The sequence below is a fragment of the Amblyomma americanum genome, chromosome 3 (genome assembly GCF_052857255.1).
Source record: "Amblyomma americanum isolate KBUSLIRL-KWMA chromosome 3, ASM5285725v1, whole genome shotgun sequence".
NCBI lineage: Eukaryota > Metazoa > Arthropoda > Arachnida > Ixodida > Ixodidae > Amblyomma > Amblyomma americanum.
The window spans coordinates 137,747,819-137,772,530 of NC_135499.1; the positions used below are offsets into that span (position 1 = coordinate 137,747,819).

The following is a 24,712-nucleotide window of genomic DNA, read 5'->3' on the forward strand; positions in this document are numbered from 1 at the left end:
TCTCTTTTTTCCCCTTTCTTTTTCGGTTTCGGAATTCAGCTGCGCGGAAAATATGGACGCAGCAACAATAGCTCGAGTTATCGAGGAGAAAAAAAAAACAACCTGAGGCTGTCTACTAGAATATGTTTCGCCCAGATCAGTGAGGCTTTTTCGGTTTTTCTTTTTCTTTAACCTTCTTTCGCGCAGTGTCCAAACTACTCGATTTTCAGCGTTCTGCGAAAGGCTGTCGCTGCAGAACGGCTCGGTGCGGCGGAGTTCTTTGGGGCAAGTGCACGAAACGTTGAAACTTGATCTAAATATTCTGGCTGTATACGTGCGTCAGAGCAACGGCCTCGCGAATTTTAGAAGCGAAGTTTCGGTGCGGTCTTTTTTTTTTTTTGAGTGAGTTAGGTTGGTTTCACCTTTCATACTCATCTTGTCTTTTTTCCTCTGCAATATCGGGAGCTCTCAGATCGAACCGCGGTCACTGACCCTGCATCAACTGCACACTGAACGCACCTTTGTAATTCAGCGTGTTACAGCACAGGTAGCGATGTACTCCAGGAGCTGTGCCTGTTTTTGCTCAGTGCCCTCCAGCATTATCACGTATTCTTTTCGGTGGAGGCCTCATTAACAACGCTATGTAGGCTTCCCATTCCTAAAAGGTGTGGTGTTTGAAGCTGCGATGCTACTTGTCCTTGGCACCGAGCACTTCCTATGTGGAATCTGCTTTCCTCTCCCCATCCACACACACGCGAACACTCACTCACTCACTCACTCACTCACTCACTCACTCACTCACTCACTCACTCACTCACTCACTCACTCACTCACTCACTCACTCACTCACTCACTCACTCACTCACTCACTCACTCACTCACTCACTCACTCACTCACTCACTCACTCACTCACTCACTCACTCACTCACTCACTCACTCACTCACTCACTCACTCACTCACTCACTCACTCACTCACTCACTCACTCACTCACTCACTCACTCACTCACTCACTCACTCACTCACTCACTCACTCACTCACTCACTCACTCACTCACTCACTCACTCACTCACTCACTCACTCACTCACTCACTCACTCACTCACTCACTCACTCACTCACTCACTCACTCTATTCGGGTGGCCCGGTAGATGAGCGAGTGATGTCAGTGCCCAGACACGGCGGCCGATCGTCGCTGGGATCGAACGGGGAAAGGGAAAGAAGGAGAGGGGGCGTGTCCGGCCAGCAACCGCAGACGCATTCCGCTTCTTCGCCGCGGTAGTCGACGCACGCTCCGCAAATTCAATAGTAATGGATGCAGCGGCGAGAACGGCAGGCAGCTCCGCGGTCAGCCCATCGAAACGGCGAAGAGCCGCCACATTGACAAGAGCTCTCACGAACGCACACGATGGGCTACATAAAAGAGAGAACGCGCGTTGGCAGTGAGGATCGCGCACGGAGAAGCGGCCGGAGACAAGTGCCCGTGTATCCGAATATTGCATGAGACCTGGAAAAGGAGGGGTGGTCCTGGAGCGCGCGCTTTTCCTCTCCGCCTCTTAGCCCGGCGGCAAAGCAGAAAAAGGAAACCGAAGCACTACTATATGCCGCCCAGCTACGCGATGGCATGAGCGAAGCGCCGCCAGTGGCGACCGACCGCTCTTTGATCTGTCTCGCCATTCTTTTCTTCTCGTTTTGTATTCCGTAAGAGGCCGAATTTCTCCTCCTTGAAGAGCAGGCGTAACGGTAGCGCGCTGCAAACACAATAGGTCTCGGACTGTTTTGCTTCTAGGGTCTGCCTACTCACTCACACCCTTGTCCCACAGGCTCCAGCTCGGGAAAAAAAAATCAAAAGTATTATACGCAGGGGAGCCGGAGGCCCAGGGAAAGCGCGAGCGCACAGACAGCGTCGCACTTATTCGCATTCGAGATTGCGATCACGATGCAGGCACGCCCGTGATTTTTCCTTTGGCCGCACTGCGCCGAGAACAGCGTCCCCTTCCCGCTCCTACAAACCCGTTCAGCTACTTGCTCCTTCCGGCAACAAAATTCTGGCTTCAAATGTTTCATATTTCTTTCTTGGGTTGTGTTTTAAAGAGGCTAGCAGCTTCACCTAGGAAACGATGTTTTGTAAAATGATTACATGAAATATCCCTGGGCTACTGTAGCTGTTGCTTCTTCTCTTTCTAGCGCCGAGTGATCTTAGGTAGTGCCGGTGATGAATAATTTACCCGAGGCTCATGAATAATCGTGTTTTGGTCGGTCACGGAAAAGACTATGCGTCGAAAAAAGAAAAAAATTCCTTTTTTCTTACTTACACTTTTGGTCTGCTCCTCAGAGAGGCAGACACGCTGATAGAATGCGTCGAAATGGCCAATCGAAAAGGAATGGTGCCCGTGGGAATATCTATGGATCCATTACAAGATGACTTTTCTTCTTAACTCAGCCTACTGCAGGCCAGACGTCAGACGTTCGCTCGCTCGCTCACACACTCAAGTAACACTTGTTGCTGGGCTAGTTGGTGCATAGTTCTATGTACAAACGTTAGCGCAAAATAAGACACATTCACAAGCGCGTTGTCTTGTCCACCTTTCTTGGGAATGTCTTATTTTGCGCTAACGTTTGTACATAGAATCACACACTCACTTCACTCACTTCACTCACTCACTCCCCTATAGGCCCGAAAGACGCGGGTTCGATCCCGGCCGCGGCGGTCGAATTTCGATGGAGGCGAAATTCTAGAGGCCCGTGTACTGTGCGATGTCAGTGCACGTTAAAGAACCCAAGGTGGTGGAAATTTCCGGAGCCCTTCACTACGGCGTCTCTCATAGCCTGAGTCTTGACGTTAAACCCCCATAATCCAATCCAATCACTCCACTATGAATTCCCACTTCCCTCAAAGATAAATCTCCCCTCTCCCTGCGTACGCTCCGCGAACCAATGCGCTGAAACAAACCGATCTAACAGCAGAGAACCGCGTTGATGGAAAACGCATTGTAGTATTTCGTTTAGACGGCTTCTTAAATTAAATTTCACTGCTTGATGTTCCCACTTTTGTTTTTTGCTTTACAGTCGTGTTACGGTATTGAGGACTTTAATATCAGATTGTTTTCCTTATTGATATGTCAGCTATGGTACGCTCTTGACCGCGCTACAGCGAGTACGTGACTTGTGCAAGAATCAGGCACCATCGTTTTACACTGTATTTAAAACAGTAAAGGAAAAAAGAACGCGGCGTACAGACTGTTCCGGCGTACAGCAATGAAAATGCAGCGTGGAAGCAACAAGAAGAAGAACGTTTATTCGTGACCGCTTGCCGATTATATAGCGTAGGCGACTGCCTGATAACAGCCGAGTGATATCGCGGTCACGCGAGGCAGAGGGCCCGTGCAAAGAGCGCATGCGCAACTGATGTGATACATCTCCCTCGGTGGGTGTAATAGTTAGGAGTCTGCGAACAAGATACGAGACACTTGACTGAAATCCCGGTTGTAATAAAGCCGGTTTGGTTGCTGTCTTTGCTGGGTGGATCGCCTAGGCACCGGTTGCGTAGGCAGCGTTGTTAACTGCGATGCACCTGGGGTTGCTTGAGAGATGTCTTCGCCGTCGAAGTAGTCTTCTGAAACGTCACTTCGGAACGACTGACGTGTGGCTAGAAGATGCTGTCGGTTGCGTCGAAGTAACTGGTTGTCTTCTGTAAGGACACGATATGACCTTGGCGCTATCAGGTCCACGACTCGTGCCTTGCAATCCCGACCTCCCCTCGTACTCTCACCAGTGCATCTTTCTTCAATTCGGGCAGAGGTTTCCCTTTAGAAGACCTTTGGTTGCGTCGTTGGCGCATAGCCAACTGTCGACTGAGGCAGGGCTTGAAGTCCGGCAGCCGGGTGCGCAACTTCCTGCCCAGGAGTAGTTCTCCTGGGGACCGGCCCTCGTCCAGTGGAATTGCGCGATAACCGAGTAGACCCCAACCAGAAGTCCACCTTCATTTAACCTGTTTCCTTCATGATTCTTTTCACGATTTGTACTCCTTTCTCGGCGTGACCATTGGACTGTGGGAATGTCGGGCTCGACGTCACATGCGTGAAGTCATATCTGGAGAACAAAGCAAACTCATAAGATGAAAACTGCGGATCATTGTACAAACTTCTAATGGAATCTCATGTCATGAAAAACTGAGCTAACTACCTATTACAGTGCCTGACGTTGTGTCCTCAAGTTTTTCTACTTCAGGAAAATTTGAAAAAGCATCAAACACACACAAGTAGGAGCTCCCGCCTTACGTAAATATGTCAACACGGACTCTGTACCAGGCATGGTCTGGCGTTGGCCTGAGTACCAGTGGTTCGTATTGTTGCTTGTATGCATATTCTTGACACACTGCGCAACCCTTAGCCATATTTTCGATGTCCCCGTTCAGTCCAGGCCAGAATACCAAGCGACGGGCTCTTGCCTTGCACTTATTTATGCCCAAGTGACCCTCATGAATGCGACTGAGTATTTCCGCTCTCATGGTCTTCGGGATGACGACTTTTGTTCCCTTCATCACTATTCCGCGAACTTCTGATAGCTCTGGGCAGAATGGTTTCATCCATCCTTTGATTTCTTCTGCATTTCTTAAGCAGCGCAACACCGTTTGCAAGTCAGGATCGTTGGCGGTTGCTTTTCTTGCTTACCAGTTCTGAAGTGACGCCAACAGCATGAACATCGACGTTATCCGTGAAGTCATCCTCGCCGCTTGGCCCGACCGGCGACGATATAGATAGCATACCGGCCAGGAACAGTTGTTTCCCTTGGACAAAGCGAGGACGTAATCATATCTGAGTAAACGCTGTAGTCATGGTGGCATTTCCCCAATGGCTTTCGAAGCGATAGCTATCAGTGGTTTGTGGTCAGTTTCGACGACGAACTTGCGGCCATAAAAAAAGTGAAAAAATTTTTCGCACCCGAAAGTGATGGCCATTGTCTCTCGATTTGTGCGTATCGTTGCTCTGCCTCAGTCATTGTGCGCGATGCGTAGGCTACCGGCCGCCAATTGCCGCCATAACTCTGAAGGAGGGCAGAACCGATCCCATTCTTTGAAGCATCAGAAACGACCTTGGTTTCTCTGGCCGGATCAAAAATGGCTAGTAAAGGCGCACTGCTCAGTATGCTGCAGACAGCTTGCCATTCGTTGGAGTGGTTTTCAGACTATTTAAAGAGCATGTCCTTTTTAACGAGGCTTCGTAGACAATCCGTTCTCTCTGCCAGATGTGGTATGTACTTCCCAAAGTAGTTGACTACGCCAAGCATTCTGTGGACTCCTGCTTTGTCCGTGGCAGCGGCATTTTGCTTAATGGTGCAGTCATTGCGAGATTAGGTCTTATTCCGTGCTGGTTTATGATGTCTTCCAAAAAGTCAATTTCGGAGACCCCAAATTTGCACTTCGCAGGATTAAGCGTTAGTGCTGGCTTTCTTGGCTAACTGCAATGCTGTGCGGAGCCTGGCATCGTGCTCATCCCTTGTGCTCCCCCAAATCAATATATCGTCGATATAGATTCGGACCCCCGCAGCTTGGTCAAATATTTCATTCATAGTTATTTGAAAAACCTCAGGCGCGGAAACGATTCCGAAGGGAAGTCTCAAAAACCGGTAGCGCCCAAAGGGCGTGTCAGTTGTACACTCTTGATGTAGCTTCATCTAACGAGATTTGATGAAAGCTCGAGTACGCATCGAGGCGAGAGAAAAACTTGGCCCCAGCTAGCTCAGCCTCAATGTCTTCTCTTTTTGGCATTTGATAATGCTCTCGTTTAAGTACTCGTTTATGCGCCTGGGGCCAATGCACACGTGCAGTTTGCCATCCTTTTTCCTTGCTGCAACAAACGGGCTCACCCAGTCCGTCAGTTCGCCGATTCTGGTCACGATGCCTGCCCGCTCTATACGGTGTAGTTCTTCTCGAAGGGGCTCCAGCAACGCCAGGGGCACCCGTCGCACCGGCTGGACCACCGGTGTTACATCCCCTTGCAGGACCATGTGGTACTGGCGTTTCATGCAACCAATTCCCTGAAACAAGTCAGGAAATTCTCCCACCACTTGGTCAGTGCTTTTCGTGTTTACAACGTTCACGGAAAGCGACACCAGTCCTAAAGCTCCGCTCGCCGCCAGTCCCAGGATGGCCTGATTGCCCTTCTTAACGATGAAGAAGTCGAAGCAGGCGCTTCGGTGATTCACGACCACTTGTAGTGTAGAGACGCCGATATGCTTGATAACATTGCCGCTGTACGATCGCAGAACTGAGGGGCTTGCACTTAAATCAGACTTCGCTTTCAACCTCTGAAAAACTGAGTACGGCAACAAATTCGCTTGTGAGCCTGTGTCTACCTTCAGGGACACGAGTTGGGAAGCCACACTCGCGTAGACGACCCAGTCTTCTTTGATGTCGACGCTGACGTCGAGGATGTCGAAAGTTACTTGTTCATCGTGTACATTTATTTGAGGCCCTCTCTTGCAACAAGCAGAAAAGTGGGTAGCGCCACGGCATTTCAAGCACGTTTTGCCGAATGCTGGACATTTACTACATTCGTGGAAGCCGGTTGCACCGAGAACATTTGAATTGCCTATGTGTTTTAATCGGCGCCACTTCCTTCTCAAGTCGAGCGCCGTTTTTACCTGAACATTCAGCACTTTCTTCACAAGCTGCACATTTCGACTGCCCGCGCATTTTAATTGGTGGAACTTCCTTCTCCGCTTGACCCCAAGCATTGTTTTGCTCGACGCACAGCTCTTCCGCTTTACCAATGTCTTCCGTATTGAGTAGCGTGAGGTCCTTAACTTTCAACAACTTTTCCCGCAATTTTGAGTTGATTGAGCCAAAGACAATCTGGTCCCTGACCATGGAGTCACTCAAGGTTCCAAACTTGCAGCTTCGTGCTAGCTTTCTCAAATCCCGTGCCAAATGCTCGAAAGGCTCCCCTTCACCTTGCGATCTCGAGCGGAAAACATACCGTTCGTACGTTTCGTTCTGTTGCTGTCGGCAGTACTCATCAAACTTCTTTGTAACTGTTCCATAATCTTCTTTGTTTTCTGTCTCCAGAAATGAATAATTGTTGAATACCTCTAGGGCGTCCTCCCCGGTGACGGTGAGCAGGAGTGCGGTCTTCGCTGCAGGCGTCCTTGGTTCTTTCGGCGACTCGGTTGCCTGCAGGAACAGCTCGAACCGCTGCTTGAACAGGCTCCAGTTGTTCGCAGTGCTGCCAGAGAACACAAGTGGATGCGGCGGCTTCACTAAATCTATTGTGCCAGTACCCTCGACGCCCGTTCTACCGACACGCTACCACATACGCAAACGAACTTCTGACACCATGTTCCGGCGTCCAGCAATGAAAATGCAGCGTAGAAGCAACAAGGAGAAGAACGTTTATTCGTGACCGCTTGCCGATTATAAAGCGTAGGTGACTGCCTGATAACAGCCGAGTGATACCGTGGTCAAGCGAGGCAGAGGGCCCGTGCAAAGAGCGCATGCGCAACTGATACCATACACAGAGGTTTTAGCTTTCTGCCCGTTTTATTATCAGCGGCATTCTACTAATCGATCGACAACACGCCGTATGGACAAGACATAAAAAGGGTGACGTGTCATGACAGGACTGAAACCAACCCAGAGCCAAGACATCGGTGTCAACCAGTTAGTACACAGCTCACACTCGATACCAAAACTGGACACTGCGGTGATCAGGCCAGAAAAAAGAAGCCTGTTAAGAGAACAAAAGATACAGCGTATAGAAAAGCAGTACAGCGTCGGAGCTTGAGTTCAACACGCCGCAAGAGAGCTCCGGAAACGTTGAGGAAAACACGAACAATAGTCGAGCTATGTGTCGAGTGGAACAAGCGGCAAACGGATACACAACCAGCTGTAGCCATGGAGAAAAACCGGACGAACATGCGGAGATGGCATCGTAAAAAAAAGGTTTCTACGAGAGGGCGCATAGGGTTGGGAGGTGGAAAGGAGAAAGAGAAGGAGAGGGAAGCCTGTGAGGTGCCAGGGTATGGGTAATGTGAGAGTGGTGTTGTAGCGTCGGTAGTTTTGCGCCGGGCTTTTAGTCTCCTAGTTGCGAAGACGGACAACGTGCCTCGGGCGGCCGGACAGCTAGGCTGTCGTAACAAGGGCGCCAAGCCAGGGCCGTAGGCGACAAAAAAGAGGAATCGATGATCCATCGGCGCGACTCAAAAGAACGCGACGAGTGCACTTAAAGCCGGCCTTGTGTTTCCCCTTTTTAACCTCACGTACTCTGCGCACTCCCATCTTCTCTACCACCCAGAGAATGCACGCACACGCACGCACACCTTTTGCCTGGTATCGATCAGCGGTATTTCTCTGCTGTATATGTAAGAGCTGCATTTCTCTACTGTATTCTGTAGCTGTATTTCTCGTCGGCCTCTTTGCTTATATTCTCTATAAGCCATTATTAGCTGATATCCTATAAGCTATGCTTTAGAGAACTACTCGATACATCTGCTCCATTTATTCTAATTCGCAAGAGAGATCTTTTGACACGTGACTGATTTCATGGTGACCGGTGAGCAGAGCAATTATTTTTTATGGCGCAAACCCAAGAGCCCTCTTGTCTCACAAATTATTTAGGGCACTTGATGATCGTGTCCAGAGGGAAGCAAAGCATAACATACTGCGGACACAATAAAAACACGACGTACACGACGGCTCGGCATCGACCATGCTGTCACCTTGACCAGAAGAGCGTCTAACACGCCCACAGCTCGTTTTAGTGCCTTCAGGAGCTGGTAGATGGAGCCATGTAAACTTATTTATTAATGCCGCTCTGGACAAGCCGGAAACTAGTGCAGAACGCTATTGCCATTCTTGCTTCGGGGCTGAGGATTATTGTTTATTAATCTTTGTTCGATGTGCACTGGCAGCAGGAGTGCTAGGTCGCATGTTCGGGTGCGAATTTTGGGTCAGACATTTGGCGAAAGGAACTGTACCTGTACGCAGACTAACTGGCAGTTTGGTCGGCGGCAAAATGACCAAACTGAGAGTTTGTCTGCGTGCAGGTTGGTCTGGAACATAGAAAAAATGATAAGAAAACAATACCCTGTCTCGAGGATGGATGTGGAACTAAGCAGAAAGTTCATGCGCGCAGGTACGAGTGCATCCTGGTATTTTGTCGCGAATGGCTCAGGCGGTACAGTGACCGGCTACAAAGCAATGGGTCAATGGCTCAATTTTCGGCTTAATTAGCACGAATCGAGTTTTTAATTTTTTTTCTTGACTACAAATGTCTAATTTTCGGGAGTGGGGGTGGAACTCGACTGAAACTTCATGAACGCTGTCTAAAAAAACTTTCGAGATTTTCAAGTGCACTGCTTAAGAGAAGACAAACAAAATCATTTTCACCCAAAGTCTGCGAAACAATAAAAATATGAAAATGAGGCAGTAACGGTTTTAGACGCATGTTTCAGGAAATAAGAGTTCAGCTCCTAACGCGCCAGCTGGCAACGCCTTCCAGTTGGTGGCTGTCTGGGGAAAAATAGGTTATTGAATGATTTTCATTCTTTGAGGCCGTTGTAGGGTTTTCTCGGTAGGGTTGTTGGCGGGCAGGGTAGCTGCGGCCCTGATGGTGCCATCCTCGTAGGCGGCGACAGCGGTATAATGACCCGGTAGGGTGTGTTGACCCGAGTCCACGTATAGGATGTTGGGTCTGTCTGTGTAGTGTTTGCTGTAATATTTAGCTCGTGCCTGACATCTGCCGCTGTGTAGCTCGGGGATCATATTTACGGGTAGAGGTTTGATGCCCATTTGGAACTGGATATCAGGAGGGATTATCTGATATTTCGGGGCAGGTGAGCAGATGGTGGGGTCCAGGTGAAGATGCCGTAGGAGGTGTTGGCCGGTTTCTGTGTGGGTTATTGAAGTATCTGTTTGCTTCTTGGGCTTCGAGTAGATCCAAGATTGTATCGAAAGTGCCCGTTGCGATTAAGCGATTTGTGCTAACGGAATGTAATAGACAGAGCGCTAAGGTGGTTGCTTTTCTAATGAGAAGACCAGCTTTGTCTTGTTGCGTTTTGGTGAGCAAGTGATAAGGACGGCGATAATTCAAGCGGCTGGTGATGAGGGCGTCTGTCATATTAAGGGTTTCTCTCTTCAACAGGCCGTGGTTCCCTGTGGCCACTCTGTGGATGAGGCCCACGATTTGTTTTGTTTGCTTGTCTAGGAGTTGCAGAGTAAAGACTGCATCCAGTGTGTCCTGTATATAAAGATCAAGAACCTTGAATCTATCGACCAGTGCTATGTGGTCGTCATGCATTAGGAGGTGTATGTGTGGATCTCGGGGAAGTGGTCTAATAATGAGCTGTATCTATTTGTGTGGGAAGCACATAAGGCCCATACTCGGGATGTTCGAGGTGATGAAATCAACTGCCAATTGCAAAGTGTCTTGCGCTTTCCCTACGGTGCCTTCAGTCGTTCATAAGATAATGTCGTCGGCGTATACAGTATTGCCGCGTGGAGGTAAGATGCGTTGGGGAGTTGTTTGTCCAGCGGGTCTATGGCTACGTTTAATAGGAGGGGGCAGAGAACTGCCTCCTGTGGAGTGCCCCGGTTTGGAAGGGAGGATTGGGATAATGATATAGTGCCGATTTAGTGCCGATATAGTGCCTCCTTCAGGCGGCGTACACGTGCTCTTATTCCCCCGTGTACCCACCCTCTTCCTTCCAACCTATCATGGATGAAGGAGGTCTCTCTGAGGCGGCTGCCCTTACGCCCGCAGTTCGGCACCAGTGGCAAAGTGAGAGGATTCCTGCGCCGGAAAAATACCCTTACTGCAACACACCGGCTTCTGATGCCACTGTCCACCACCTTTTGTGGATATGCCCAGGAACTTCGCTAGTGCGTGCTCGCGTTCTTCAAAAGGCAGGCCTGTCCTCAAACAACGACTCCGATTTCCACTTGTGGATAACGAAAAACATTTACGCCCGAAGATTATGTAACTTTTTAAGCATAACCGGACTTCATGCCTTTCTGTAACATCTTAACGATTAACGTTTGTTAATTACAACACGTTTTATGCCGTGCGGCACATTTAGCGTCCTAAATAAATAAAGAAATAAATAAATAATAGCGCCATATGAGCGGCCCACAGCCCGTAGTGGCCATGGTGCCTCAGAATGTGGTCGTGGCTAATATTGTTGAAGGGTTTTTGAAGGCCCGGGGCGAGAGTGGCGCCGATGCTGGCCTTGTGCTTCTTGATATAGAATAAGGTTTCCTTCAGAAAACCCCAGGCTTCTACGAAAGATTACAGTCTGTTGAGGACGACATTTTCGAATAGCTTTCCCTCGCAACTGGTGAGGGAGATATGGCGAAGGTTTTGGAGGAGGAGTGCCTTTGCCGGGTTTGGGAATAAAAGTGATGTGTGCATGTTTCCAGGTGTGTGTGTGGGGGGGGGGGCAGCTTCTCGTTGCGCTAGTGTTCATTAAAGAGATCTGTCAGTTCCTGAATTGAGGTGTCGTCAAGATTGCGGAGGACCTTGTATGTATGTGGTCTGGTCCGGGTGCTGTAGAACGGCGTATGGTAGTCAGTGATCGCTTGACCTCACCAAGAGTGATGTCCTTGTCGAGGTCTGGGTCAGGTGAAGGGGTGGTAAGCGGTTTCATCCCAGTTGTTGGAATGGTTGTCGAGATTATGTCTTGCAAAGTTTGAGTGATGTAATGAGACGATGGGTTTTGCTGTTCGTGGGGTCTAGGAGGGCATTTGTGTCTAATGCGCTTTGTTTCTTATGTGCCTTGAGGCTTCTGCAGAAGGAGACTCGGTTGTTTCGTGCCCGGGGGGTGGCATATGCTTCCGCGGCCTGTTTGATTGCGGAGATGCGGAAGCGGAGTTTGCGGTTGAGGCGTTGTCAATGGCAGCGTCTTAGGAGTCTTTGGCGGGCTTCCCAGAAATGTAAGAGGTGTGCGTCTGCCTGTGGTGTCGTGGGTCTGTTCTTGACATGTTTGGTGGACGTGTAAATAGCTTGCTCGATCCTGCTGGTCTAGTGAGCTACTGTAGGGGAGGGGGGCTTTTAGGTCTGCCGCAAGATAAGTGCGAAGTTTGTTCCAGTCTGTCAGGACTTGAGTTCCTGGAACAAATAGCTTTGTTTCGTATGTTATGGCAGCGTTAATGAAAAATTGATTTCTGAAGAATTTATCTGCTTGGGCCCCATGTGACTTCAGCAAGAGGTGTGGGATTGCCCACGTAAGGCCCGGGTTGGTGTCCCTGGTAACACTTATGCCGACTCTTCTGGGTGTGGTTGGGTTTGCTAATAGTCCTAGCCCATGATCAGTCATGGTGGTAGAGACTAGGTATCCTTTAGGAGTGCTGGAAGGGAAACCCCATAATGTGAGGCGGGCGTTGAGGTTTCCAGTGAGGAGGAGCTGCGAGCTGCAAAGGGCGCGCACAATGCCTGGCATTATTTTACCATTATCTTCTGGGAGGCTGTAAATGTTCAGGATAATGAGGACGTGTGCTTGTGCCAGGGAAATGAGTTCGATAGCCAAAAACTCCATACCCGGAGTCAGGGTTTGTGTAGGTGTGCGCTCGATAACCGGTAATGCTTTATAGGTGAGGATGGCTGTGCGAGTTATGGGTGATGCCACTTGATAAAATTTAATGTTTACGCTGGTGGTTCCGGTTTCTTGTAAGGCAATAAATTGAGGAGGGTGTGGGGTTTGCGCACTGTAGAGGTTGAGTTGAGCTTGTTTTTGGCGTGTGCTACGACAGTTTCATTGACAAACGACGGTGTCTGGTAGCGCCCTGGGGCCCTGGGTTGAGAGGTGTTATGATAGCTTCGTCTGTGTACTCGTGGTTTAATTGCCTGGTCCATATTGCGAGATTGGCGGAGTGATGGGCCAGGGTGCGGATGGCTGTTGGTGGTGGAGGGAGATGCAATGATTTGAGGAATGCGCTGCTTGCGGGGAAGGTCGTGGGAGGTCAGGTCAAATAAGTGGTCAATAATGGCCTCATGCTTATCCATGCGTCCGTTCATCAGGACCTCCAGCCTGTCCACCATGGTTTGCAAAAGTGGCGATCGTTCTTATAGAAGCTCGTGTTTTGGGAGTCTGACAAGCCCATTTTGGTGTCTATGCGCTCACGTGCATGCTCGGTCTTCCGCTTGCGGTCAATCGCGTTCCCAGCAAATTTCACCGAGTCCAGGACCCGCTTGCACGAGGCAAGTAATCTAGTTTCCAGTGTTGCCTTGAGGAAAGGAAAATTGCACAACTGGCTCACTGAATCAGTGGACACCTCAAGCGCGCTGTGAAGTGGTGGTTGTGCCCACCTAACTTGTTAAAACTAATTATTAACGCATTATACGTAACGCAGTAAGTTGCCGTTGTCCCCTCTCAATTGCTTTTACTAAATGGCTGGTTCAAAGCTATTACAGCCTGCTCCGTAAATATAAAAATTGCGATTTGCTCCCATTAAATCGTATGAGGTCGAAAGTGCTCGCCTTAGTATGGTTTGTGCGAATGATGTAAACATTTCAACACAATAAAGAGACAGCTATAACCATGGTGGTTAGCTAATATTAACACGACATACGTTTCATCGGTAGGCTACCAAACATACGGCGCAAACCTACCGTGAGTTGCCATCCGCATTTCCTGTCAGTTCTGTGCAGGATTTGTCAAGCAGCGCTGTATTTTATACGCAATAGGCACTTGCAGTTTTGAGATCTGAGTTTTAGGAAGACAAGCCTCGATCGTCGGCAGAGTGTGGTCTACATGTGCACACAAGGCCAGTAATTTAGACTTAGGATCCACACATTAACATAATTGGGCACTAAACGAAGCTAATCGTCCATCCACTACCCAAGAACGTACACCCAACTCACAACCGGGATTGACTCGAAGCATGCGCCAAAGCCCCGTATAAAAAACACGCGGACAACTAAGACGCAGTCAACGCAGACGCGGCAGAATATCCATGCAACCCAGCCTACGCCCTAAGCGTGGTGCCACACGACCTCAAACACAAGGCTTCGGGCACGATAAGGGCAACCACCTCCCTCGAAGCGGAAGAAGCGGCCTTAGCGCTGGCCATAGCAGCTTCCACTGTCACATTCATAATGAGCGACTCCAAAACCGCAGTCAGGAATTTTGCAAAGGAACAGATCTATTCGGCCACCTACAAAATTCTCCAATCAAGCCCCCACGACCCCAAACCAATTCAACTATTTTGGGTGCAAGCCCACGCAGGCAAACCCGGAAACGAGGAGGCGCACTCTATTGCTCGAGCGTACGTCAACCGAGCAGGTCAAACAGTCGAGAGGGATTGCACGCTGGACCGATTAATCACCTACAACGAAATCATGCTACACTATAGAGAGGGAAGGCTCACATAACACCACACCCTCACGAAGGAACAACAGGCTATATGGAGGCAAGTCCAGTCCAGAACGTTTCCTTCACCGGCCTATCTGGCACTAATACACCCGGGTCAACACAAGCCCGAATGCTCTCTTTGTGGGGCTCCGAGAGCAAACTTCGAACACATACTGTTCATATGCCGAGAACTCCAACCACCATCTCTCTGGAACCACACAGACCTGGCAGGTTGGGTGATCGCGGTCTCTAGCTCAGAGCCGGCCTCACAGAAGAGGCTGGTGGAATGGGCGGAGAAAGTCGCCAGAAGTCATGGACTGATGGCCGCCAACCGGGATTAAGAACCAAGCCAACCAAACCTCCCCTAACGCCTTCCCTTACTTGGTTCATCAATAAAGGTTTTACCTACCTACGTACATACCTACCTTCCTCAGTCAGCTCCGCGTCATTTGTTGACATAGAGAAGGCTGCCTCGTGTATGCATGAACATAATGTAGGCGGCGAAAATTGAATGCAAAGGCAATCAATCAATCAATCAACCAGTCAATCAATCAATCAATCAATCAATTGATCAATCAGTCAATCACCTGCTTTAACCAGGGTAGAGGGCCTTCTTGTTTTGGACCGAGGAAATATTGAGACTTGTCACCAACACCGTGACAATAAGCTACATGTTGGTTGGAGTAGCCTAACCGGACGAAAGACAGAAAGAACATGAAAACAATGCACACTATATGGCGCTTGCCTGTGTTCTTCCCTTGTTACTTCTTCTGTCTTTCGTACTCTTGTGCTGTTCCACCCATTATGTACTTATACCAACTCGCCAAAGTTTTCATCCTACTAAGGAATAAACTGCGTTGGTGAAGGTCCACCCTGTTGACATGAGGTACACACGCCGCTGTGACTCACTCGCTACGGAGATCGGCTACTGAACACGAGCGCGCTGGTTCAATCCTGACTGCAGCACCTGAATTTCGGCCGAGAGCGAGCATCTTCGAGCATGTTTGAATGCAATCATGTTCGCGTGCTCTGATTTCGGCGCAAACCAAGAAACTCCAGATGGCTCAAGTTATTCCGCAGCTTTTCCTGCGGAGCTTCTCATAGCCCAAATATACCTTTAAGCCTAAAATTTTGTTGATTATGATTTTTTTTTTATGACGAGCGCAGCGCCATGCTCTGGATTCGTCCGAATGCTGACCGAGGGTTTTTCAACTTCCCTACCGTGCCTACGCTTTTCGATTCTGCCCCATCAAATACGCTCTCTAGCGGCCACAGATCAAACCTGCCCTGTCGTTATCCAATACAGAGAAATGCCTCGGCCTTCTAGCCAGAGCAGAGTGGAAATAAAATAAAAATAAGATACATCAGTCCACTCTGCCAGAGTACTTTCTCGTTTTCCCGCCAACCCTTCCATTTGTAGGCAGGGCATGTTCTTATTCCTCACATAAGGAGAATCTATTTCCTCACCTGCGTTCTGCTTGTCGGTCGGCCTTTAATGACATGACACAAAAAACACCGCTGAACCAAATCTTCTCGAGGCACGCAAGTAGCGCAGCTCTGTCAGCGGTGTTAGTTATTTTTTTTTGTTTCTGGGTTTCCTGCGGCGGTGTTGCTGACAGCTGTCCCTGGTTCCGCGGCTGCCATACCTTTCTTTCAGTCGTACGTGCAGGTGCCAGGTACGCGCTGATATACCGCGAGAGAAACAAGCTCGCGAAATGCAGCAAGAAAACAACCGCCGGTGTCATGCAGAAGTTGCCGCCGCGATGTTCGTGTGGGAGGCGCCGAATCTGCGCTTCCGCCTGCGAGCCACAGGGGGCGCTCGATACGCGCTTCAGAGCAGCGCGGTCTCATTTCCATCTTGCGTTGCCGTTTCCTCAGCCCACGTGTCTGTGTGTGTGAGTGTGTGTGCTCCGTTGGGAGGAGAAAAAAAAAGGTGGGAGTGATTGCATTTGTGTTTGAGCGTAGCCGTCGCGAAGAAGAGGCGTGGAAGTGACTTCGATTTTCACACCGTATACGAATTGAAGCTCGCCGAAAGAGAGGCGAAAAGCAGCTGCAGCATTTGCTGTGAAACGTGCTTCTCTTGTGAGTCTTTTGCTGGCGTCAGCAGTATGCGCAGTTTGATACCGCGAATGGGGAGATGGCATATCAGCATTCAGAGACACGCTTGTTTGTAGCGCGGTCCTCGGAGGTTCCTCATCTTATAACTGACTGATATTGAGAGACAGTACAATAAAAGTGAACTTGCTTGATAGGCAGCGCCATTTTGTCACTGTGCTGCACTCCCGAGTAGAGCAAAGGCAAGAATATGCTTCTCATGTATTTCAGCCATAACACAAGTTTTCTTGGCTGATGAGACCGAATGCCAAGAACGTACCAACCATCCGCTTGGAAGCGTTGTAACTGCACGCTTTCTGCCATCTTTCCTGTGGAGTTGCGTATCTCTCGTTCGGACAATTTGGTTTTCATTAACAAATATTCGCCTCTATTCATAGTTCTGACGTACTGGGCTAAGTATTTCTGCCATTTTCGTAGAGCTGCTATTCCGATATCCATTTTTTTATTTTTCGAAACAGGCACTGGAACACAGCATGCCAAAAATGGATATCGGTAGATGGGCTGGAAAAAACTCCGTTTCGCTTTCCTTTCCTTCTCAACGCAGTTTTCGTATCTTTATTTCTTTCTTTGATTTTCTCTCTTTCTTCCTCTCTCTGTTTATTTTATTTATATCTTATTTAATCCTTTCTTTCTTGCTTTACTTTTTTCAATCTTTCTTTCTTCCCTTTTTCTTTCTATTTTCTTCCCTACTTTCTTTAGTTTCTTTGTATGGTATTTAATCCTCTCTTTCTTACTTTCCTTCTTCCTATCTTTCTTTCTTTCCTTCCTTCCTTCCTGCTTTCTTTCTCTCTTTCTTTCTTTCTTCCTTCCTTCCTTCCTTCCTTCCTTCCTTCCTTCCTTCCTTCCTTCCTTCTTTCTTCCTTCCTTTCCTTCTTTCTTCCTTTCCTTCTTTCCTTCTTTCTTTCTTTCTTTCTTTCTTTCTTTCCTTCCTTCCTTCCTTCCTTCTTTCTTTCTTCCTTTCTTTCTTTCATTCTTTCTTCCTTTCCTTTCCTTCCTTCCTTCCTTCCTTCCTTCCTTCCTTCCTTCCTTCCTTCCTTCCTTCCTTCCTTCCTTCCTTCCTTCCTTCTTTCTTTCTTTCTTTCTTTCCTTCCTTCCTTCCTTCCTTCCTTCCTTCCTTCCTTCCTTCTTTCTTTCTTTCTTTCTTTCTTTCATTCTTTCTTTCTTTCCTTCCTTCCTTCCTTCCTTCCTGCTTTCTTTCTCTCTCTCTTTCTTTCTTTCTTTCTTTTTTCCTTCCTTCCTTCCTTCTTTCTTTCTTTCCTTCTTTCTTTCTTTCTTCCTTCCTTCCTTCCTTCCTTTCTTTCTTTCTTTCTTTCTTTCATTCTTTCCTTCCTTCCTTCCTTCCTTCCTTCCTTCCTTCCTTCCTTCCTTCCTTCCTTCCTTCTTTCTTTCTTTCTTTCTTTCTCTCTTTCTTTCTTTCTCTCTTTCTTTCTTTCTTTCTTTCATTCTTTCCTTCCTTCCTTCCTTCCTTCCTTCTTTCTTTCTCTCTCTCTTTCTTTCTTTCTTTCTTTCTTCCTTCCTTCCTTCTTTCTTTCTTCCTTTCTTTCTTTCTTTCTTTATTGTCAGTGTTTCAAACAAATGTACAAGTCTAAGCTGAACACAAGGTCTGTTGGCAAGTGCTTGTTGGCAAAGACTGATTGAAAGCGTCTTGAAGACTCGTTACTGCATTCGTGGGTAGTAAATTATGGCTGAAGGCAATCAATGTTTCTCGCTAGAGGCAGCAATACCAAGGTCATCACTGTGTTCGAGCAACTGTTGCGCAAATCACCGACAAATCAGCCTCCTGCCGGCGTGTTTGCGAAAGCTGTTGCGAGGGACGTCATAATTCAGAGCTGATTATGCAAGTGCCGCGACGAGCCGACAGTTTCATTCGTGATTCATTGCGCTCTTCTCACTCGTGTTTGCGCTGTAATATCTTTTGGAAAGTCCATTATTTTTCGCTGTAAGCTTGATGCGACGGTTTTTTTTTTTTCGTTTCGTAAAATTTGTCACCGATTGACGAGCACCCTCGATGCAGTCATTGAAAGCCGTTTGAAGGCATTGAAAGCCCTTTGCATTGTGCTCTTTGTGCGCCGCTGTACAGATATAATCAAATATAACATGTTTAGAAAGATAGGCACCAATTAAAACAACTCAGCCTGTACAGGAACTATTCACGCGACATCATGCGCGCTATTTTGGTGTCCGACGCCCAGCTGCAGCTGTGCAGGAGGGCGGAGGGGAGATAAGCCGATCAGACACGCGCCGTAGAGCTTCGCCGTGCTTCGTGGATGCCAAAATGGCGACCACTGTGGCTTCAGTGCATGCCTCCTATGCTTAAACTACTCTTGTGGCACTTGATGAACTGTATTTCACCACAGCGTTCCTAACTGCCTAACGTTCTGCACACCTTCCTTCTCCAACGCACCCGCAGTCGAGCCGCACATTGTCAACGCGGTGGAAGGAGGCCAAGCGCAGCTGAGCTGCGACGTCAGAGCCCCGTCAGCCGACGACTTCGCGGTGCGAATCCGCTGGCTCAAGGAGCTCGCCGAGCCTGGCGGCGGCGATGGGGAGGAGGAGGAGGCCAGCGTGGCCGTGTACAGCGTGGACGTGAACTCGCGCACGGGCAGCCTGTCCCAGATCCGGCAGCGGGCGCACCTGGGAAGCCTGCGGGGCAGGGCCTACTTCTCGGTGATCCAGACACCCGCGGTGCTTAGTGTGGACCGGCTGAGAAGCGCCGACAACGGCACCTACGTCTGCGCTGTGGACTTCAAGAAGGGATGGACGCGCACCGCCACCGTTCAACTGGTTGTCGTCGGTGAGTCGTTGCATGTATCGCTACACTGCTGTCCGTTCCGTTAGCGCCGCTGTATGGCCGAACTTTATTTGTTGAGCCTTAGGATAGCCTTATTTCCGCTCTCATCATCATCATCATCAGCCTGACTACGCCCACAGCAGGGCAAAGGCCTCTCCCATGTCTCTCCAGTTAACCCTGTCCTCCCGTTAACTCTCGTTCATGATCTGAGAGAACCTGCCATACGCGCTCCACCCCATTCTTATCCTTCTAGTTATTTCCCTCTCGTGATCCGGATCAGCTGTCACTACCTGCCCCAAGTAGATGTATTCTTGTGCCACTTCCAGCACCTCGCTCCCAATTGTCAACTGCTGTTCCCCTGCGAGACTTTTGAAAACTATTCAACAAAGTAATCTATATCTAAGTGATTTTGCCTTGTTCCGCTTTGAGCTGGATGGTTTCTTTGAGCCCGCATTCGTAAAAAAATTTCACTTAGTCTACCGTATGTCGCTGCCAAAACATACCGTTCGCGAAGCTGCACAGGCAGCGATGCAGGCACGTTTCATTTATTTCGTCATTTATTTATTGGCAATACCTACCTCACTAAAAGGGTATTACTGCAGTGACAGCGCAGCGCGAAGTCCAAAAAAAGAAAGGCCACGCAAAACACAGGAAAAATGCTCGGAAATGAAAATAAGACAAGAACATAAACAGATAAAGCAACAACCAAAAAGAAAGCATTCAGGCCAACTGCTCATATTGATGTGTGAGATGAAGACTCCGTCTCATATGATTACAGCTGAAATTTAGAACCGTGCCTGAGGCTGGCAACGTACAGCCTCCGTCAAAGTGCTTTAGGTCCCGTGGTTTACTTTTGACCTTTTTCATGTTGGCAATCATGGCACCACAAAAGGTCGAAACATCTCAAAAGAGCAGGAGTCGCTCGTTTCGCATGTCGCCCAGTCAGCCTGCGCGTAGCCGCCGTCCTGATGTGCGGAGGAACTCTAATGCTTTTCGCAAACTAAAGATATTTGTAGCGGCACCCGCGGCCCTCCAGAAGCGCTCGTCGAAGACAGTAAACCGCCACTGCCTCTCTCGCGTCTCAGACCGCTCTAGGAGTACCGGCAGTAAGGCCACTGTTCGTCTCGCCACTGAGGTTCTCTTCTCCTGCAGGAAATGTGGCCGCGGTCGTCTTACTTCGGACCGGCACATGCATTGTAAAGAGCCGGAAGTGCCGCAGATCCCCCCCTACACGGCTATGAAAATAACCATGTAGACTGTGGACTTTTGACTCATGCTGTACAACAAGCGTAGCCGACCAGCCGACGCGCCAGGTTGGAGCAGACTCCATGACAGAACTTAACTGATCAGCGAAACTTGTTTGTCCAATGAAAAGTGCGCCTCGACAAGATGGCCCCGTAAGGAACAAGCCAACTTGGCCAAAGCGGCTCATATCAACAACACAATTTGGAATGAATGAAGCTTGACCAAACAGAAACGTTTATATTAAACACTATCACCAATTACGAAAGGGGCCCCAATCGGGCGCATAGCTAGTACCTGCAAAAGGCACGCTGATTAATTACTGATTCAATAATTGCATCGCAAACATTGAACGACTCCGACTCGCTAATGAATTACGCGGATGTGGGTGGGTAGGATGGCGCACTAGGGGGTTCCGAAACCTGAGGCGCACTTTCAGAGCCGTATTTGGTTCCATGTCTGAAGCAAACTGAAGAGAGGCTCCTGGCTTCCGGTAGGCAACAACGCGGCGAGACGCTCAGTTCATTGTATTACTTGGCTGAGGAGGAGAAGAAGGGGAGAAGAAAAAAGAAGAAAGAGTAAGAGGACACGCAGGAGACGGCTGGGACCGGGCTGCTGCTCAAGTATGCAATTTGTCGAGGTGGGAGGGGGTGATCCTCGTCTGCCGTAGAGCCCAAGGGAAGGACGAAGACATGGTTCGGGTGTGGGGGAGTGTAGGGTAAGTTGCGTTGGGAGGAGGAGGGATGTAGTGGGGATCGGCCTAAAGCGGCCAGCGCGGTTAGGGAACGGAGGGAGGGGCGCGCATTAGATATTCCATTACGGGCCGCTTCTCCGGCGCGCCTCCAATGTCTATATACCTAAGCGGTTCTCGGCAGCCGCCCCTTCAGCATCGTCAGGTATTCAGCTAAATGCGCGCCACAACCACCGCTTCCTCGCCTTCCCGCTGGCTTTGGCGACGTCGTGTTCCTTTACTTTCCTTATTTTTCTTGCCCCGACGACTCCATTTCCCGGCCGTCCCTATACTTCCCTATAAGCGTAGGTTGGCAGGGGTGCTGAGCGTGTTTTAGCCGATCCACGTCTTCAGTACCCTACACCACCCAGTTTACTGTGCTGCCCGCAGAAGACGCGCACGCCCTGATCCGGCGCATCTGTTGTTTTGCTTGGCCGCTTCACCTCCACGCTGCGGCTTCCCGTTTTTTTTCCTTTTTTTCTCCTTCTAGGGAAAGGGGGAAGGGGGGGAGGTGCGACCAAGCCCCACCGCAGCTTCCCCAGCGGTGAAGCGTGCGCTGGCCACACCGCAGGGTGCAGCACCTATACGCACTACACTAAGCGGCCGAAGCGAACCGAACAGGCGGCTCGGCCCAGCGTTAACCCTAATTTGGGCGTGCCTAAGTGAAAAAGGTGATGGCTCTCGTAAACGCGCCGGCGGGCGGGCGTGCGCGTGCTGAGCGCAAAGGAGGCGGAAGAATCGAGAGTGCCGGCCGCCGCGTTCTACGCTGCAATTATGTGCGCCATCCTGGCTGCATCGAACGGCCTCAGAGCCGTTAATGCTGCCACCCTCCGCGCCTGCCCTTCGGTGAGCTGGCATGGCGCCACGCGCGGTTATTCTAGCGGCACCTCTCTCCCCGAATTTATGTTTGTTGCTGGCCTGCTTCGCGCTCCTTCGCCGAGCGAATCTCCTCCACCCTCCTTCAGGCCTTTAATTTCTGGCGCGAGAACCTTGTCGGTTTATGCTAGCGTCTCCCAGGAGAAAAGGCGTGCTTTGGCTGTTTATTATTAAAGAGAAGCGCAATATTACCCTCGCTTCTGTAATTAAGTTGGAGAAAGGCTTTATTTACTCACTGAGTGCCGTGTTTTGACCCTGCCGAAAATGCAGAAGAGAGGTACGGGGGACTGAGTTGCAATCCAAAGAACAGGCCTGGGAGTTGGGGCAATCGCTGCAATTTCTCAGAGAGGTGCTGGAGAACTTGAATATTCAGACTGAGTTCCACCAGTCTCGCTCTTTGCTTTATGTTCATTGCTTTGTATTTATTTGTTTATTTATCTGGATCAGACGTCTTTCATTCGAGAAAACGAATGCACAGACACCGGGAGAGTTCATGACGGTTTTCCTAAGCGCTTTCAGTTTTCCACAAAGCGCTTTTTCAGAGGCAGCTGCGGATTACCTTTCATTATCTACATCTCACTTCGGGAAGCGAAAACCAAACATGGTAAGCATTCTTACCTGGAAGGCATAAGAGCTCTTCCGTGATAACCAAATGCGCGAAATGTTTCATTTATGCTCCCTTTTTGTACCGGTCTGTACGCTCTGAACGCTATAAATATGATGCTCTGAATACCTTTTGGTTTTTCTTCCTAGTTCAACTCTCTATTTTAACTCTTGCTGTGTTCAACGGGAGAATGATTAAAGGGCGAACTGGCTGTTGCGTGAATTCCCTCTTTATTTTTTGCTGCCACGTCTTATTCTTGACCTTAAAGTGGGTTAAGCATGATGCAGTAACGCACACACACAAATTATAGAGGCCTATTCTGAGACAAAAAGAAAAAAATGCTTGAGGTCGAATAAGTAGAATTTACTCACAAACATAACAACTATGGCTTTTATGACGTTTTACTGTGACTTTTTCGAGCGTGTGTGTTTTTATTTGCGCTCTTGCTTGGATAAGATCACATGTGCGCAGCAGCAAAGAACACACTAACGATGTTTATTGCTGTTTATTGCTGTTTTCTGATGTTTATTGTTATCCAAGTTATCTTCGGCCAGTAATGTTATTCAGATGAGAGGGCACAGCGCTGTCATAAAAAGTTTACTTTCAAAAAGTGGCAGGTTAGCCTTAGAAGGAATTTCTGCATTAAAATACACACATCTTGGGTTATACGTTCGCTTCTGGCAAACCGGCAAAATAGCGGTTTTTGTTCAAAACCGCTTCAGGAGCAACAGTAAGACAGATAGACAGGCATTTGCACAATTCGTTTCTCGCAGTGCCCCCTAAACGACCCGTGATCACGGACGAGAACGGAACGGAAATTCGCAATCTTACCCGTCCTTACGAGGAAGGCGAAGACCTGACACTGGTGTGCGACGTTTACGGCGGTAAGTGTGAACTTCTTTGATGAATGAACCAGCTCAGCAGTTGGCGATGAGATCTGCCAGAAAATAAAGGCAGCGTGCACACCACCTATTTTTTTTTACTCATCTGGATGCTACCTAGACAGCCAGAAGGTGCAGAACAAATCTAAGCAAAAAAAAATGAAATCCTGTACTGCGTAGGTTTACTGCAATGTCTGCATGAAACCAGTAGAAGTCGCACATAGACTAACACACTTGTTAAAAATATTATTAAATTCAGACTCTCAACATTTTGTTTCGTTACTGGCGTAAAATATTTCAAGCTAGAGTTGGCGAATTCATGACGTGAACGAGATGTCACAGTATCGAGCACCATGACTGAGCCTACCAGATGATACGATTTTCGCCGCTATGATGCTATTTTTTTTAGCTCAGCCCATTGTATTATTCATACGCCGCTCTGAAATGCACGCTCCAGGGCACCAAGTATTTCGTTTTACGCCGCTGTATTTATTGCTGCTTAACGATTCACGATGTTTCTACCAGTCAACGTACTCGCCTCGAAACAGTTCTGTCCCGAACTGCTTTATATTTATGCTACTTGACATTTACGCTATTTTGTGTTTTAGAAGAGCCATTTTTATCTGCACATTTGTTGTATTTGCGAGGTAATATATTGATCTACACTCCGTTTATTTCCGGGTTGTAATGAGAACCTGATGAGGCTAGGTTTCATTGTCAAAATAGATTACTCTTGCCCAGAGAATAACCTGGAACATGACAGGGATCGAGCGGGAACTTCGCAAGTCTCTTTGTTGCCAGTTCCGGGAAGAAAAGTACTCAATTATGGCTGCAGATGAAGCCTCGTCTACCACTTCTCTAGACGCGATGAGGCTCGTCTTGACGCAAAATGAGCACCGCTCACTCAGTTGTGTCTCTACACATGTCTTTGCCTTCTTTGTTTTTATAGGAGGTAAACGCCGCATATCCTTATTGCCTTCAACTTTCTTTAGAGCTTTAGGAACGTTTAATAACGCCAGCCTCTCGGCACCTGTGTGTGGCTTTCTCGGAATGTTCAAACGAGGAAGGTTGCTAAGTACTAGCGCTGAACAGATATCCACATCACTGCCTTTTCTGATAAGGAGTTTTGCATTCAGTGATAAATAAGC

At 48.7% G+C, this 24,712-nt stretch overlaps 1 protein-coding gene across 2 annotated transcripts in view; it reads left to right on the forward strand.

The window, feature by feature from the left end:
• LOC144124982 (synaptogenesis protein syg-2-like) overlaps window positions 1-24,712 on the forward strand; it is a 114,772-nt gene that overhangs the window by 63,127 nt on the left and 26,933 nt on the right. For both annotated transcript variants that reach the window (XM_077657981.1, XM_077657979.1), the window contains exons 2-3: window positions 18,851-19,234; window positions 23,457-23,567. In XM_077657981.1, the coding sequence (XP_077514107.1) occupies window positions 18,851-19,234; window positions 23,457-23,567 (495 nt within the window). The remainder of the gene's footprint in view (window positions 1-18,850; window positions 19,235-23,456; window positions 23,568-24,712) is intronic.